Source organism: Pocillopora damicornis, chromosome 1 (genome assembly GCF_964200805.1).
Source record: "Pocillopora damicornis chromosome 1, jaPocDami1.2, whole genome shotgun sequence".
Taxonomy (NCBI): Eukaryota; Metazoa; Cnidaria; class Anthozoa; order Scleractinia; family Pocilloporidae; genus Pocillopora; species Pocillopora damicornis.
In genome coordinates this window covers 37982479-38000776 of record NC_142670.1, presented here as the reverse complement: position 1 = coordinate 38000776, position 18298 = coordinate 37982479, and the positions used below count along the sequence as shown (strand labels likewise).

The 18298-nt window shown below is 38.7% G+C and overlaps 1 protein-coding gene across 1 annotated transcript in view; it reads right to left on the bottom strand.

The window, feature by feature from the left end:
* The window catches only part of LOC113674358 (cadherin-23-like), a 30460-nt gene extending 12553 nt beyond the window's left edge, over window positions 1-17907 (bottom strand). Inside the window, exons 1-33 of the mRNA XM_089210776.1 lie at window positions 17818-17907; window positions 17519-17683; window positions 16256-16330; window positions 15917-16053; window positions 15220-15291; window positions 14965-15054; window positions 14173-14271; window positions 13177-13197; window positions 12792-12893; window positions 12477-12602; window positions 12216-12294; window positions 11408-11511; window positions 10902-11084; window positions 10453-10587; window positions 9923-10087; window positions 9453-9520; window positions 8792-9038; window positions 8219-8257; window positions 7579-7695; window positions 7135-7263; window positions 6514-6738; window positions 6170-6406; window positions 5725-5868; window positions 5318-5498; window positions 4758-4882; window positions 4129-4440; window positions 3839-3958; window positions 3489-3555; window positions 3023-3373; window positions 1882-2810; window positions 1389-1502; window positions 872-1049; window positions 62-156 (exon numbers count right to left, since the gene is read on the bottom strand). Coding sequence (XP_089066902.1) covers window positions 62-156; window positions 872-1049; window positions 1389-1502; window positions 1882-2810; window positions 3023-3373; window positions 3489-3555; window positions 3839-3958; window positions 4129-4440; window positions 4758-4882; window positions 5318-5498; window positions 5725-5868; window positions 6170-6406; window positions 6514-6738; window positions 7135-7263; window positions 7579-7695; window positions 8219-8257; window positions 8792-9038; window positions 9453-9520; window positions 9923-10087; window positions 10453-10587; window positions 10902-11084; window positions 11408-11511; window positions 12216-12294; window positions 12477-12602; window positions 12792-12893; window positions 13177-13197; window positions 14173-14271; window positions 14965-15054; window positions 15220-15291; window positions 15917-16053; window positions 16256-16330; window positions 17519-17594 — 5142 coding nt within the window. The 5' untranslated portion in view covers window positions 17595-17683; window positions 17818-17907. The remainder of the gene's footprint in view (window positions 1-61; window positions 157-871; window positions 1050-1388; window positions 1503-1881; window positions 2811-3022; window positions 3374-3488; window positions 3556-3838; window positions 3959-4128; window positions 4441-4757; window positions 4883-5317; window positions 5499-5724; window positions 5869-6169; window positions 6407-6513; window positions 6739-7134; window positions 7264-7578; window positions 7696-8218; window positions 8258-8791; window positions 9039-9452; window positions 9521-9922; window positions 10088-10452; window positions 10588-10901; window positions 11085-11407; window positions 11512-12215; window positions 12295-12476; window positions 12603-12791; window positions 12894-13176; window positions 13198-14172; window positions 14272-14964; window positions 15055-15219; window positions 15292-15916; window positions 16054-16255; window positions 16331-17518; window positions 17684-17817) is intronic.
* Between the last annotated feature and the right edge of the window lie 391 nt (window positions 17908-18298).

The window sequence follows — 18298 nt, the reverse complement described above, 5'->3', positions numbered from 1 at the left end:
TTATGGACACACCAGAAGGAGATGAAAAAATAGTCATGGCGTTGGACTAAGTTCTTCTTACAATGATAATAAATGTGACGGAGCTGTTTTTCTCTCTGTCCAGTTTGGCCGCGGTGATGATCCTTCCCGTTGTGTCATTTATCATGAAGAGTTCACCTTGAAAAAACAAAACAAAAAAAAATTCTCAAACAAATTAACTTTATTACCTCGAACGGCAGCTGACAATGAGACAATAACCAAGTTGTGATACTTCTGTTCCAAAAGAAACAGCGAAGCCAACCTTAATTCCATCTGCTTACTGGGCTTTCAAGCTACGGTACAATGTACTTCCCAGAATATCTTCCTAATTAAGTCCACCTACCTCTAAGCTTGTTACTTCCTTACTTCTTATCCCACTACTTTCAGGTTATCTACCTTTCCGCCAGCACACCTTTCCACCTTCACACCTACCCCAGACTACCTACCTTACCGTATACAAGCCCTTCTTCATATCTTCATCTGTCTAATGGCTATCAAAGTTCTGTCAGCAATCGCACCTACCAACCTAAGTTCACATTACCCACCCTCCCCGCATCAAGAGTAAACATGGTTACCTTCCCACCCGCCTAACTAACTAACTACAGGTTACCAACCCACCTAATCAGTTTTATCTTCACTTCTCTTACACCTTCAGGTTGCCTACATATATACTATATCAAACTGTTAACCTTTTGTCATAGTTACCTGCATACCTACTGTGCGCCTACAGTTTTTATGAATGTGAAACCTACTGTCTTTCAAAATAACATACAATCCTATTCTTTCTTGTATATCGCGACATTGTACTTGCTTTCATGCCATCAGTCCTAATTACAATCACTTTGTCGCTTACTTCCATTCTCCATCTTTGTGAAATAAGTTATCACTGCATTTGACCCCTCATCATCATCTGAAGCAGACACCAAACCAACAGCGTGGCCAACATCGACATCTTCAGAAACTTCGAAGAGGTAATTTGACTGCGAGAATACCGGTGTGTTATCGTTATCGTCCAGCACTGTCACAATGACCTACAAGAAGAATCAGTTGTAAAGTAAGGTGTACTGAATGATTGGGCTGATGATAGCCTAAGTGTCGAGAGTTTTGAAAATTAATCATAAGCTAGTTCTACGCACAAGCTGAATGATTCACAAAGCCTTGTGTCATCCTCTTTCTTGAAGATTGAAGAAAATTATAGAAACGTGCTATTTCATCTAAGATACCCGAATGCAGCTAGCCGAACCCAAATCCGAGCTCGAACCGATGCCCGAGCTCAAGCTCAGGCCTGAGGCCGCCTGCGCAGATCAGCCCCAGTAGCAAGTTTTTGAAGATAAAAACTGGAATAGAAACGAAAACGGATTTGTGCTAACCTGTGTGGTTCCTTCTCGACTTCTTATAGCGTCGTCTGCTGCAAGCACAGTCAACGTATATGAATCAGCACCAGCTTGCTCTCGGTCCAAACGAACCGCTGTCGTAATATTTCCCTAAAGAAAACATTCAAATGAGATATGAATGATTTTCGTTTTGCGTTATTTAAAGGCTATTTCCGCACCAACTTGACCACTTGACCAGATGAGTAATGAAATTGAGAGAAGTGACTGGTTGCGCACGAGTATTATAAATCTTAGACAATTTTCCACCGTGCCTCGCAAAGCAGCAACGAGGCACGATTCGATCGCAAACATGTAATAAGACAATTTGTTGATAGGTTTTTAAACTTTCATTTCGTCTTTGTGCTTTCTTAATGGAGGAAAAATAACTATATCAACAGAGAAGTTCAACAGATCTACATAAACATTGAAATTGATTTGCAAATGTCTAACCTCCTACAATCCAACAAAAGATCGAAACTTTTTAACTTACAGTGTCTTGGTCGATGTTAAAACGGAAATTTCCTCCGCGAAGTCCATAAGACAGTCTAGCATTAGTTCCCACATCCTTGTCTGTTGCAGTGACAACCAGGAGCGATGTACCTATTGGTTGGTTTTCCATGACGTAAGCTTGATAGACAGTCTGGTTAAAGGCAGGACTGTTGTCATTGATGTCGACTAAAGTTAAAGATACCTCCACCTCAGACGAGAGCGCTGGAGAACCAAGATCCGTCGCACGAACGGTGAAGTTGAAGTATGGCGACATTTCCCGATCGAGTTCCGTATCAGCCTGAGAGATAAATCCAGTAACTGGATCAACTGAAACGTACTTTGTAGCGTTGCCAACAATGCTGAATCTTATTTCGGCATTCACGCCCACATCCGCGTCTTTAGCTGAGACGGTCAAAACACTGGTGTCCTTTGGAGACTCTTCGCGGTAATCTTCGATATAAAAGGACTTTGTGAAGACTGGCGGGTGGTCATTAACATCGTCAACTTTGATCACGATTTTCACTTTGTCCGATGTCAGGTTTACACTGTCCGTTGCTTGCACATAAATGACGTGTTCGGTCATATTTTCCCTGTCCAGGTCTTTCGCAGTTGTTATCACACCAGTGTCTCGGTCTATACCGAAATATCCACTGGAATCGCTCTTTACGAGTGAGTAAGTGTGACTGTCGCCCACATCTCTGTCATGAGCTTTCAATTTGGTAACATTCGTTCCAACTGAAGCATTTTCTGAGATATGATATGTCAACATATCGCTGTCGAAAAAAGGTTTTTCATCAATGACGTCAGTGACAGTAATGTTCACTTGACACGCGCCTTCCTTTGAATTTTGTCCAATGTTAGAGGCTGTCACATGAAGTATATAATAGCTTTTGAATTCTCTGTCGAGGCTAGAGTCCACGATGATATCACCTGTAAAAGAGAAGGAGCTTATTACCTATTCTGAATCTAAACTTTCAGTTACAAAGTTAATTATAGATGAAAGATCATGAGAGTTTCAAAGGAAAAAGATATTTTCTTAAAAGGAGATTACAACGGAGCTCGAGATGGGCTTCTTTACGACTCACTGAGTTTTCATCAAGAGTTAAGCGAGGACTGAACATGAAATTTACCCTTTTACAGACCTGTTGCTCTGTTGATGTAAAACTTCGCATCGGCTCCTGTCGACGTGTAGGTAATCTCTTTATTCAAGATGAGAAAGTCAAGATCTGTAGCTGTTACCCTCCTGACCGTTGTACCACGTGCAGCATCCTCGGATATGTTTGCATAATACACTTGCTGGCTAAACCGGGGGCTTTCATCGTTGACGTCGGTTATTTTGACCAATAAGGGAACAGAAGTGGTTTGGTTTCTTCCATCTGAGGCAGTCAGCGTCATATGATAAGTGTCGTTCCTCTCTCTGTCGAGAGAGTTGTTGTAGCGTGTAATAATAACTGCTGTTGTTGCGTTGATCAGGAAATTCTCTGATCCAGGACCTGGTGGAAACGAAAAATATGTTTCTGGTTCATAGCCTCAGCTACAATTTGATAGTAACTGCAGGAAGAGTGAACTTTCAGGACCGAGAAAAAAAAAAAAATTCAGCCGTCTCACCATGGAGAGAAAATGACACGATAGCGTTGGCTCCCTCGTCCGCATCTGTAGCTCCTATTTCGACGGTCTGAAATAAATTTGACATTTTTTTCAAAATATATTTCAATAAAAGCATGAGACTATTAATAACTCATGACAGAAAATGGGATGAGCTTTAGCAGATATGATATTCATCCCGCACACAGACCTTACTTTTACCAGTAGTTCAATGGTAGCTTATCTCTCACCTACGTTTCGAACATAGTTAATTGTTTCCTTTCCACGGCATAAAACGGGTAGGCAAATTAAATTATTGTTTGCAATGTAGAGAGAGGTTCAGTTGTGCTGTCAGAGGTGTATTTTGTACTTACTGGCACAACGGTTTTTCCTGCTTCCGAGTTCTCCTCAATGGATGCTTCGTAAGAACTCTCCTTGAACAGGGGGGGACTGTCGTTTTCATCAAGGACTGTGATGATAAGGTCTGCAAAAGCCTGCCACGAGAGAAAAAACAGTGGATCGTACGGAGCGCTATGTTTTGACACAGCACAATGGGAAAACTGAACCCGCATGCAATGACAGAGGAGTCGGAAATCGAGCGTGAGCGGTGTTAAACGAGCGCTGTTACCTCCGTGCAATTCCTTTCCTATCCCCGTGATCTTACCTTCCTACTGGAGGGATGGCCAGCATCTTCAGCCTGTATGCTTAGAGTATACTCCTTCATCTTTTCCCTGTCTATGGACCCCTTTACAGTGACCACTCCAGTTTTATTATTAACTGCAAATGCCTCCCCAGTATTGCCACTGGTGATCTTATATGACACTCGACCATTGGCATCTTGGTCTTCGTCTGTTGCGTACACTGTTGCAACAAGCGTGCTCACGTTGGAGTTTTCTAACACACGACCATGATAGGTGGACTGGTTGAAAACCGGATCGTTGTCGTTCACATCGTCTACAACAATAGACACAACCGTCTAGAAAAAAAAAAAACTCGTCACTAGAATAACCTGAGATAAAACAAAAGAGCGTGGGAGCAATTTGATTTTCCACCGAAAAAGCTACTGTAGGTTCTACATTAGGTTCCTCTGCGAGATAAGGGTATTAGGTAGGTTCTGGTGCTATTCACGAAGATGTTGACTCTCTGCCATCGCTGGCGTTCATTGTTAAGGCATTCGCTCTCCCAAAGCTCAACACAAACCAGCCGCTGAAAAGACTAAGACAGTTTTAATTGGACCATTTTAAAAGTAACAATTTTCCATCTCTAGAAGCTGGGTTGAAGAGATGCACTAACTTTATTGGATCTCTTTGGTTGGCCTTCGTCTTTTGCTTCAATAGTCAGGTTATACAAGGATTTTACTTCAGCATCCAGCGATCTCTTGACAAGAATGTATCCGCCTGGCGTTATTTCAAAATTTCCTAAAAGAGTAGAAGAAAAGATCTTCGATAACACTGCTTAACCTCTATTTTTCATCAATTTCACACCTGAGTCAGACTTGCATTTAAATGTAAACATTTACAAGTGGAAATCACAGCAAAATCGGTGCACTGAAAAATTGGTGCCCCATCAAGCAGGGTCGGCCAGGGTTTTTGGGTATTCGGTATTCAGGGGCGTTTTAAATCGGGTATACGGTATATTGCAGCTTAAATATGGGTATTCAGTATATCACTTTCTTTGAATTTCAGGTATAAAGTATTCAAAGCTTCGATTATTTTTGGGTATATTTGGAGGAATTTGGGGTATTTTGGGGTATTTTGTCGATTTTTTTTCGGGTATATTGGTATTCCACTACCCCCCCTGGCCGACCCTGATCAAGGTCTTGTCATTAAATGTTACATATTCTATGAGCATACCATTGCTATTTCCTTCAGTAATATTATAAAAAACTTTGCCAGCAAATCCTAAATCTTTGTCCACTGCGGGGACCTGTATCACGTTACTTCCCGGCCGAGCAGCCTCGCTGATGCTGGTGGACTGGGGTGGATCAACGAATTGAGGAGTGTTGTCGTTAATGTCATTGACTATTATGGTGACCTGTAGGATTGGCGAGACAAGAATAAATGGTTAAAAGAATAAGTCTCTTCTACATGAAGCAGGTGGTAGATTAAAGATCATTTTTTAACATTCTTGATTTTGTACATCCTTTATCACGAATTCCCTTTTGCGGAGACAATGAGCACTAGACTAATGTATCATTCATATATGTTTTAACTGTCACATCATTTTTAAGACAATAAAAGGATGTAAAATTTTTTCTTACCCTCACGGTAGAACTTTTTCGAGTATTTTCAGGCTCAGCTTGGTCCGTAGCCGTAATATCGAGAGAAAACACTCCTCTCTCTTGTGCATCTAAGGTCATCTCCGAGTTTTCTCGATCCAGGACTTTACGGACATATAAAACTCCCTAAAGAAATGTTGCGAAAGTCATTTAGTATTCACAATACACATCACATTGTTAATCAATCAATCAGTTAATCATTTATTCGTTGAGAAACTGAATAGTTAAAAAACTTATCGAATAGTGACACAAAGAATCAAAATTCATCAAAGGATTAAAACCTTAAATACCAGTTTCAAAAAATATGGCCACGGAAGGAAAACAGGCTGCATTTTTAAGACAATGTTGGTATCGGGTTCTTTCTTGTATTATTGAATTATCCTTTTTTTCACCTAATTCGTTTTTTCACAAATGTTCTCAACCTTACCGTCGATGAGTTTAGATGGAAATACCCATGCTGATCCCCAGAAAAGGTGTATACAATCTTGGAGTTTGTTCCGTCGTCTTTGTCTGTAGCGTTAACATCGATGATGGCTTTATTGATGCTATCTGCTCCTTCATCAATAACTCTGATGTAGGTTGAGAGTGAGCCTGAAGGACTGGGAACAAACTCCGGAGAGTTGTCATTAATGTCCAGTATCTTAATGTGTAGCATAGAGTAGCCCTGCGATCAATGCAAAGTTTATGAGATAAATTATGGTCAATTTTCCAGAGAGCTTCCCTAACCATGCTTCGTACTGTGTATTTTCTTTTTTAATAGACCTAACTTACCCACAACATTGGAATTCCTCCGTCAGTAACATTTATTGTCAGGTTGTAGCTGGAATGAAGCTCTCTGTCAAGGCCTGTTGGAGATATTTGCAGCACCCCTGTGTTACTGTTCAGGATGAATTCTCCATTTTGGCCCGCAGAAATGGCGTATGTTAACTTCTTGTTTCTGCCTTCATCTCGGTCGGAAGCTCGGAAAGTGTAAACTATAGTTCCTCCACCTTTACCCTGCAAAATGTAACGAAATAAAATGACATACACAGAATTTAGTACTGGCAAATGCTCTGCAGTGACTATTCATCCTCTGTTTCTGGGCCAAATTTTAGTTTGGAGAGCACAGCAGGAACCAGACTTCCTTGAGAAAAAATATTTTGAGCTTCTAGGTCTAGAATCAAAACAAATTCAATCCATATGCGAGGCCAAGTCCGAATAGTGAGTCCGTACCACCTAGGTAGAAGGAGGAGAGCGCTCTCGACACGGGATTGTTTATCATTTACCAACTCAATTTTGATGAGGCATGTAATTGAAAAGAGTCCACCATCTCAAAGGCAAAAAAAAATAAAAACCACATAAAGGCCTGAAGAGTTTTAATCGCTCTTGATTCACTTAACATCGTAGACCTACCTCGCTAACGTTTGCTGTGAGATATGGTCCATCAAAGATCACTGGTGGGTTGTCATTTATATCAAGGACTGTAACAGCTAAAATAGTTGTCGTATTTGTAGATGGATCGCCATGATCGTAAGCCATGATCTGATACAAAAAAAGAAAAACTTATCGATTCAATGATCTAACCCGTTGGTAAATTAAATAGGAATGATTTGATTTCTGGTGTTGACTGAAAATCGATTCATCATTTTTGGGCTTAGTTTGTGCTTACGACAATCCTTGATTCATAGAACTTTGTTTACGTTTGAACAGGACGACCCAGGGTTTCATACGCTGCGAATAAAACAAGCCTCTTTCCTCAAGAGCAGATCTCTAGAGGGATCCACGAACTTTCTGCTACTTTGCATTTTGCTGCGTAACAGATAAAACATGAAATAAAGAAAGATCTTAGCAACATACCGTGAGCGAATACGAGGGAACTTTTTCCCGGTCTAGTTTCAGCGTAGTAGTAACCATTCCACTTTCATTTATTGCAAAGGCATTTCCACTATTGCCATCTGTTATGTTGAAGGAGATCTATACAGTCACATCGAAAGAAAAGCATTGTATTACGACAATTATATTTCTCGCTAAAAAAATATATTAAGCTTGCTAATTGACAATTAGTCTTATCTTTGTTATAGAGATATCTTCTACCTGTCGGTAAAACAGTCCTTGACTGTAGTTTTACCCTGAGAGTTTCACCATCGCTATATTAGTTAATCCTTCTCCATTAATTTGATGAAACCATGACAACAGTAACTGAGGCTGTGATCGGTCGTAACCTATCAGAGAGAAATTCTCATGCGCCATATTGGTCTCTAATACCGAGATCTGATTGGTCCATTTCCCAATTCTATTATTTCAAGCTGCTTTCTGATCGGTTACGGACCCTTAGGAACCCATTCTACACTTTCCCGATTTTATTTGGTGATACTAATTTGTTTACTTTAGTGGGCTTTCATCTTCGTTACAACTGAGCTCCATTTATAGCCAGCTTATGCTTCAAACTCGGAAAGCAAGGAACATTAACATTAAACACTTTTAAACAAATATTTACCCATGCATTTTCTCCGGAGTCTAAATCTGATGCTGAGACCTAACAAAATGAACAAAACACAACGTTATTTATCACCGTATTGAGCATTGTCCAAATCCGTGACCAATGCCTTCGTTCACCCTTGCCTTTCGATCCGTATATATTGAGATTTCCTGACGGTATCACTTTGGTCCTTCGCTTACTGTTAATCTCCCTTTATTTTCCGTCACACGGAGACTGGTAACTACATCCTCTGCAATTAACATGTTTTGTGACATTTCGAGTAAACTGGACCCGCGGGTATGATTTTTGATATTTCTAGGATTAAGGAGAGGCTTAAAGCGAAGCATGTGTCCTTTAATAACGCGCCACATTAGGTTGTGCAAGACGGTTGTGACCCTTCTCCACAATAAGGAGCAAAAGTTATAATTTCTAAATAAATAACACTGTAAAAGAGAAGGATGTTATTTCGATGCTGGCAAAAATTGCCCGCACCATTTTCAGTTTGAGATGCCAAATCGCTACAGTATCTGAGTTCCGTTTACCCGGTTAAAATTCTCGGAGGGTCTCATTTATTAACAGAAAGTTACTTACCTGATAAACAAAAAGATTTTCAGTTTGGTTTTCCATGATCTCCACAGCATATGGAGTCTTCAGAAACACGGGATCGTTATCATTAACGTCTCTCAATAAAACAAGGATTGTGGTCACGTAAGTCTTGTCTTCCTCATAAAACCTTCCACCATCATTGGCGAGCAGGAAGAACATGAATTCTTTGTTCTGTTCGTAATCCAGTACTTTGCTCGCACGAATAGAACCATTTGAAGAGTCTACCGTGAAGCTGCATCAAGAAAAACAATATAATAATAATAATTAAAAGAGTCTGCATGCACTTGGAGAACATGTCTCAGACCGTCTTTGCGCTGTGGAGGTCTATCACAGGTTGCCTAGAGTATTGAATTGCTGTCATTTCCAGTCGAGTCGCTTTCGCTAACTTCGGAGAAAACATAAATAAGCAAAGACATTTTACCGGTGCTTCTAACAGTTTGTGGGAAGAAAAACACTGTGGGATTTCAGATATATGCTTATAAACAAATCAAAGAGACCTCTGATAGAGGTTAAAGCCAGACAATACGATCAGAAGCTTAGCACAAACCACTAAGTCACTACATCTCCCACAGTTCTCAAATGATCATGCTCTTGTCAATGATCAGCAAGACTCTTTATAATTACTATTCAATATATCAAATATTACCTTGCTGCACCAGTGCCATACAACTCATATTTTATTTCTCCATAAGAACCAAGATCAGCATCTGTGGCCTAAGTTAAAATGAAAAGGATTGCATTGGAATCTCAGCACTCAATGTCACCGAATTTAGTAAAATAAGAAGCAGTGTACTGTGTATATATAGCAGTCAAGAAGCTTCATAGTCCTGAAAATTTTGTAATTTTGAGAAAACATCTTTCATCCTCCAAAGCTCTCCCGCCCTGACTTGAAATCGACTCACAGCCCCAAGGTTCCCGAGGATGTACGTTTCCTAGAATGTCACGATGTTTGACCATTCTCACACGTTTATTCCATCAATTTAGCTCTATTTTTATCGCAACTCAACCCGATCGGTACAAATGCAATGGGTGATCCCATTCGCCAAAGTTCCAGCGGAAACGTGAACTGACATCAACAAACATAAAACAAAACAGAAAGGAATAGCAAATACGCACCATAACTGTTCCGATCACGAAGCCTTCATGGATTTCCTCATCGTAAGTGAAGTTGTACGAACTTTGGTTGAACTTGGGCTCGTTATCATTTATGTTGATCAAATCAACTTCCACGATGGCAAAACCGGAAAGCCTCTCTTCACTTTCACTTTCGTTTGCAAATACCTTGAAACACAAACAAATAAAATTAATCATAGGCTTGAATCCCTCCCATAGCTTACTGAAAACGAGAAATACCATCAAAAATTGCGTTTTCCAACTTCATCAGATGGTCAAGAAGTAATTTAGTGCAAAAAAACAATTGCTGCCCCCTTTCTCCGATTCACTGTTGTTCATCAAAGTTATGTAAGTGGTACTTCTCAGCTACCAACATTGTAAAGTTGAAGTAGGGGGATACATCATGTTAGATCACACGGTGAACAATTATCTCTTGTGATGCTAACATGTCGCAACTCATTTTGCGACTGGTTGTGGGCACACAAAAAGAAATTTCGAAAATCTATATGAATTAAAGCTGCAATTTATATTACCTTGAAAGAGAAGTTGGCCTTATGTTGCTCATAATCCAAGGTCGCATTAACTCTGAGGAGACCAGACGATTGGTCAATTGTGAAGTATTTGCTGTCCTCTCCTGATAAAGAATATTGGAAGCGGCGATTCTGAGGCTGAAAGAGACGTTAAATAATTAATCAGTAACAGTTGTGTCAAGAAGAACAGATGTTGTGAAACATGTAAAGGAAGAGAAAATCAAAATAATGCAAAGTTTTACTATCGTAGTAAATTCTCAAGCGTGGAACCATCCACAAAGCAAATACAGCATGTTAACTTGGCATTCCCCTCAGAATTTGCTTTTCTTAGTTTTTTTACTCTCCCTTACAATTTTATGATGTATCGTATTGATTATAAAGTTATTATATTTTCCTTTCCCCGCTCTGCCTAACGAACCCTATTAATGAGACACTCTTGCAGTATTTCTTACATAGATGTCTTTGTCTTGTACGTTCAACTGATTAGTTATTACGTATCCTGGTTGAGCCAGATCCTCTCGAATATTAAAGTCGTAACGATTCTGCAGAAACTGGGGCGAGTTGTCATTCGTGTCCAGCACGGTTACGAGTACTACGGCCGTGGAGTTGGAAGCTGGATCAACTACTTCAGATGCCTGTTAGGTTCAGGGAAATATACAGACGTTAATCAGCATTAGATCAATTGGGGGCCAAAGCACTTGACTAAGCTCTGTGACTAGTTGTGAAATTTTTCGTCTGTTACGTACTTTGCCTTGGAGCCGGCCATTTATGTTTACTTTTTGTTCTCATTAGCAATTTGTAATATTTTCCTTTATTCCGATTGGACTCTGTAATTACCCTAGCTTTTCTTTTACGACACGCTCAACTAAAAAGTGGGTTCTTCACTTTTTTCTTTCAAGAACTTCATTTGGGGTTTACTGGACATATGAAACTAAATCTTAAGATGAATCCATATTACTTTGACAGTTATTCTAAAGAAGTCAGTCTTTTCAGCATCAATGGTGCCATTGACTGTAATATTTCCCGAACTCTTGTCAATATCAAACAGTCCTTCGTCATTTCCTGGTGGAAAGCAAAGAAAAAAAAAACAGGTGAATCAAAACGAGGCGAACGAATAATGAAACAGAAATTCATAGAATGGTGATTGAGTTGATGAAAGAGTTAATGAATTATGAAGAGTGGCGGCTTCCGGGAAGGAAGTTGTTTGCTTACTTTTCTCTCAATTCAGATCAAACTGGTTAAAAACAAGAAATAAAGCAGGGGTTCAGGGTCATTCCAATAAGACTATTAAATTTTGTACAGTGCATTTTGCCGCTTTTCTCTCCTTAATTTGACAAATAAATAAACCTTGACTCTGCTCTGTTCTGTTGTAAAGCACGCAGGAAGTGGTTAGAGCATGGAAGAAGTGTAGGGAAAAAGTACGAGAAATTGTTGAGTGTTTCTTACTACCTCTTCATAAATTAAGGTCAATCAGGGCGCTTGGCATGTCCTTTGTTTGGTTCTTCTATTGCTACTTAACAGCTCGCTCGTTCCGAAATTTCACTTACTATTTACGAAAAAAAGCTTGAGAGAAGTCCGGGAATAGTCGGACATAGTACAAATAAGCAGATGGCGTGACAGCTTTAGCTCAGCTCAGCTCCATGTTTTGTACTCTGATATAATACGCTCTTTCAACCAATTACAGCGCGCGTTATATCCGAAATTTATTATAATCTGGTATTATTACATTCCTCAAAAGTTTTACCCTATTGTTGAAGAATATTTACCATCTATGATCTCATATTCGACTGCATTTCCAACACCAGAGTCTCCATCGACTGCTTGAACTTGAACAATCAAGGAGCCCTGGAAAGGAAAGAGATATCGTAGAAATTCGTTTCAAGTCAGTTCCTACTGACGTAAAAGGTCAACGTCATCTACCACAGTGATTGCAAGCTCATGATCAAATACATTTGACGAATGTACGGTTCCGTCCAAAGGTAGCATGAAAATACAAACGCAAGTGCATCAGTTGAAACAAAGTGTACCTTTGGTTTGTTCTCTGGAATGGACTCGAGGTAAATGGGTCTCAGGAAACTAGGCGGGTTATCACTGACATCTGAAACATCAACGATGACCGTTGTCTTTGACTCCAGAGGAGGATCTCCGCCATCCTGGGGAAAGTAAAAGAAATCAAGAACTAAAAAGAGAAAAAGATGAGTTTCGTTAGTTCATCGCAAACGCGCGTAGTGGTTCAAGACCTTAATAAACCCGCGCGCCTAACGGTTGTTCCAGATATTCTTGCATGAACTAATTATTGGCAGAAATTATCGGTTCAAATGTTAGTTTTTAATATTACTTACCTTTGCTGTAACAAATAGCGTGTAGCGCTGCACTTTCTCGAAGTCGAGAGATCCATTGATGGTTATTTTTCCGAAATGATTGTCGATCGCAAAGGTATCCGTCTGCAAAGGATACAAGCTTTGTCAAATAATTCTATATCTAATGAACAACACGCAAAAGTTGCATTGATACTAGAATATTTAGGTTAATGCCGGAAGCCACGTACAAAGGAAAAAACCAAAAAGAAAATATACTCATGGCTGAAAAACCAGGTCCTGTAAGAAAAACGAGAATGTGACAGGCAAAAGTAGTAAGAATGAAAGATGACAAGTACAACACAGATAACATTTTGGAGGAAATAACTTAAGAAGATGAAGAAAAGGAGAGAAGAGTTAACTCCCTAACCTTCCAAGGACTTATCCAGCCCTTCAAAGAGAGATAAATAAAGAACATTAATAGGACATCAGGGGAAAGATCAATAATTTCGTTTTTGCAGTGATGTAACCACAGCCAGGGGCATGAGACCACTAGGAGACAAAAATGTTTTAGTTTATATATTAGAGAAAGATCTCTGGACTCACGCAAGGGACCAACTCTTAAGAATTTGACTTCAAAGAAGTTTTCTGAGTAGCACTATACTTCTAAGCTGCATAAACTCCCGATGAATTTTTAACGAATAAAGAATTCTGACAGGACAGTTCTTTCAGTACTTAGTAAGTAAATAAATTGATGATTATAAAAGGGAAGAAAAACTAGACATCAGATTCCCCAGCAGCATGGAAAGGGTCAACAGCTGTGAGAGGAAAGCATTACAGATAGAGGAACGCAGATACAAGAGAGCGATTTAACAGAATCAACACCTAATGTAAATGCAGATATCAACCACAATGAAAAAGAAATTGTTACATAAACATTTGATCTAAGAGAAGAAGAAGAGCGTTAATCTGCAAGAATATAAATCATCTAACTCCTAATTATTTTACTAAAAATCGATAGGCGAAGGAATAGGATGATGTCGGATTGAAGAGAACCTCGATGGAATAGACTTTGAAGACGCGATTTGCTTTCACGTTTTCGAGAAATTTAGGGAAATATATTACACGTGATTTTATGTGAAAACAAACTTGGCTTGCAAATTGTTATTAGACGAAGGTGACCCCTTTCCTGGTTAAAAGACCAGAAAACTGCCAGCGGGTAGGTGTTTAGTTTTCTGTATTACACCATCTTCGCTAAAACTCGTCCTCTATTTGATTTTTCTTCCTTCTTAAATAGGTCAGGGCTTAAACACGGCCATTGTTTGACTGTTGGAGGTCGAAGGGATATCTCTCTTCGAATGTAAAGGCCTCCACTGTGATGTAGACTAGTTTCAAAACGATATACAGCTCAGGTTACACTTTTTACCTTCGTCGAAGGACTGAACATGTAAGACACTAATGCATTTTGTCCTCTGTCTCTGTCAATGGCGCTAACTTGAATCACAAGATCGCCGACTGTTTCATTCTGTTGAAGAATTTCATTAGATATTACTTGTACAATGTGTACTATGAAATTGGAAAATCCCCGTCATTAAATGTATACTCTTTTATTGCTTTCGTCGTCTTTCTCTAAAGACTAGGAAAACCGATTTATTTCCTCATTTCATTCCCCCTTTTTAGGTAGGCTTCGATCCGGATTTTTCAACCCAAAGTCCACCATTCTTTATTGAATAGGGACGGATAAAGATTCTAAGAGTCACAATATTAAACTTCTTAATGAAATGAAAGAGGTATTTATATCAGTGATTATCTCATCTACCCATGAATATTTAGAGAAGCTTCATTGATTTATTCTTTTTCCCAAACCATGACAATGACGAAACACATTACCCTCCCCTTCGCAAATAGCGTGCGGTATCTTATGCCACAAGAAATGAAATTGAATATGTCAGGGAGACAGGAACTGCATGAGCAGTTAATTTTCCTTATCCGTGAAGACCAAAACGTCTAAGCACGAACATTACGTCCTTGCAAAGACGGCACAATCGTACCAGTCAACGAAGGACCCTTAAATGCTTTTTTAGGTTTCGCACTATAGTTCACTAACCCGGCTGGAGAAATGAACTGAGCTTCTTTTATTTGTGTTTAAATACGAGACTAAACACCTGACATAAGGGTCAATAATCTGAATTAACTGTTAGCGATTCAATCTGCTTACCTCAGCAACTCTGGCTAGATAGGGTGTACTTATAAAGGTAGGTGTGTTGTCATTGACGTCTGTGACAAACAATGTGAAAGATCTTGATGTCTAGAGATGAAAACGCAATCAACATACAAATTACTATCGTTTAAATCAATAAGGCAAAACCATTCCTAATTCCTCAATACGCCTATTAACTACTCTTAGAAAGGAACTTAGGGAGGATTTTTTCTACTGTTACAACAGCGTTGAATAAATTTCAGAGGTATATACCTTCCGTTCTTTCAGGATACAACCATCACAATCGTCGGCAACGTTCACGACGAAATCATATATATTTTTCACCTATGAAATACAAAACGAAAAGACTTATTCCAATAAGAAATTTCAAGTAGTATACTTGGGTGTAAGGGTTGCCCAAACATAGATTCCATTATCTTTAAGACAGTAACGATGTTTGATGAAGAAAACTGGCAGTCTAGCAGTTGTGGTAGAACTCGGTGAGTTTGTATTAAGAGGGAGATTTACACTTTGAAAAGACCATATTTCTGAACGTGTCAGTGAAAGCTTACTCTAAGACCTCACCAATAAATCAAGTTACGTTATGCACGTAACTTAACATTTTACACGCCAACCTCAGCATCCAATTTCTCCATACTCCAATCTATAACATTTCTTCTTCAAGGCCCCTTAGATTGGAGATCATTTCCTTTATTCTCATGATCCCTTTATGAGTGAGTAAGTAAGGAGAAATCAGATGCTGGTCACTCTTAGAGTTGAAAGGGTTAAGAAAGGCGATATATTTTGAGCTCCATCGCGAGATAACGAAATTGTTATTCGTCTGTAGCGAATGTTAGACGAAAGAAAGCCGCACTTACCAGTGTCAAATGAAAAGCATTTCTATATTCGACAACCGAACTCAGAATTTACCATCTCTTTTCGTCCCCTTAAGTAAAGATATGTGACCAACCTCTTGGTCTAGTGAAGCTTTGAGAGTCAAATTTCCAGTGTTGTCAATTTTTAGTACACTCTGACCGGCTGAATCCAGCGAGAACACTATAGAGTCATTATCAGCGTCTGAAGCTCTGATATATTCCAGAGATGAACCTTGAACAACAAATAAATTAGAACTTAAGAAGACTTAGATGCACAGAAAAACTTTTTTTCTTAAATCACAAATTTTGCTTTCCTCCTAGCGAAAAATAGGAGATCAATAAAAAGAACGTTAGAAATTAGTGAGTAGGAAAATTACTTAATGAATAAATAAGTTGATAGTTCGATTAATAAGTAACCATATCGATATACTTACCCACAGTTGTATTTTCAGGGACTTCGAGAATTATTGACTGCTTCAGGTCAAATGTAGGTTTTCGATTTATCTTAACTGAGGAGATATCACATCGTCAACGCTTGAAATATCAAAGCAGTACTAAGGTATAGAGTATAAGGGGGAGACTATAATTTATGTCAACAATTCTAATCATAACTTGCATTTAGAGAGAAATTGCGACTGTTTAAGAGTTTATTTAGTTTATATACAAATAATAATATACAAATATAAATTTATAACTCGTACATTTAAAAAAGGAAAAACAAATTTATTTCACACAACTTTGTTTCATTTCGCCACTATTTGATTGCGGAAGTCGAATATCACGCCATATGAACACTACCGCGTACTCTGTATTTTGAATGTAACAAAAGGATGAGATGAGAGACATTTCCCTTAGGCTACGCGACCATATCAGTAAATCTTGATCCTGATTTCGCTACCATATTTCGCAGAAAAATTCATGTTTTACTGTCACTTTTGATCTTAAAAAAACCTTGAAAGCGTGTTTTAACTTGGGTTGCAGGTAGGAAGTGTGAAATACTATATTTAAATTAGCAGTCATTCAAATGTTTTTCGCCAAGTCGTTTAAAGAGAGGAATAAAAAACACTGCAATCAAGGACACTTAAAATTGTCGCTCTAAAGAAGGCAGCCATCTTGAAAAATGTATATTACCGTCATTTCTTTTTTGAAGTTAAATGCGTGTCTGTTAATGCAATGAAAGTTTAGCTCCGATGAAAATTGTTAGCTGTGTTAACTCTACGGTTCACTAAACCAACAAGTATAGTAATTGTGCATCTGTAATATTCACATGTCTGTTGTCAATTTTTGAAAGCGCAGGTTCTTATGTTAATGTACAAGAATATTTACTCAAAATTATGATCGATAGCCTCGGTTATATTTCTTTCTTCAAGAGTGAGGCATGGAATTAAAAGAAATAACTCACACTTTACAAAAAGCAGTTGGCGCGACCGCCTTTGCGGCTTTGATAACAAACAACACGCTTGAAAATTTCCCCGAAGGCTTCAAAATTTGATTCATTAAAACCGCATAGCAGTGATCATCTTTTATCCACCTACGATGTGGTTTGGAGTCATTGATGATACTTACTCTAACTGGCTTACAAAATTGTGTCCTCGGTCCTCCCTGTACAACTTCATGTGCTTAGTGAGTCTCGTTAGTCCGCACATTGCATTTATTAGGCATATATTATGATATCGTTTTGTTCAAAAGACACCTACCTTGGCTGTAACACATCTGAAAATTGATCACGCATATTAGGATAATTCTGAAGGCAATATTTTTCAAAGGTTCCATTTTCTCTTTCGTTTGCTAGCGCTCAACCATTTAACAGGTTTCCATTCCCGAGACATCGAATCCGCCTGGCGGTTTTATCCACGACCAGCCTACAAATAGCATTTAAAATAAAACAAAAAAATTAGTCAGTGCAGTATTAAAAAAAACAATTACAAAAAACAGAGATTTACTTGCATAAAGTACTCGCGCTGAAAAAAACCCTTACCAGTTTCATTTTTCTTACCTGCGATTTGGCGAGCTTTGCACGCCTCGTGGAAAGTTTGGGCGATCGAAAATGTCAGGTCACTAAATCGAAATGGCGCCAAATTAACATAAACTCTTTATTTCCATATGTCATTTGATCACAGCCTGAATTAATCTACTTCCTTTATTCACTTGGTAACTATAGCATTAGAAAATTTCTTGTCAACAATTTACTGCTTATCATGAAATAAGAGATCGATATAAACTCTGGAATATATTTTTATTTGAATTTCAGTTCAGTGTTGTTTGTGAATTCATTTACAGCATCTTCCGATTTTAATTTTAGCTTTTCTCTCGACCATGACGTTATCTCCATGCCGACCGCACTATTATAAATAATTCACGAACCTTTTCTTTGTTTGAGCAGTAGGTGTTGTGAAAACATTACTTAAGGGTCGCCCAATAGCTTTGGCGTGATTGATCCTCTTATTAAAACAAAGAAATTGTTCTATGACTAAGGA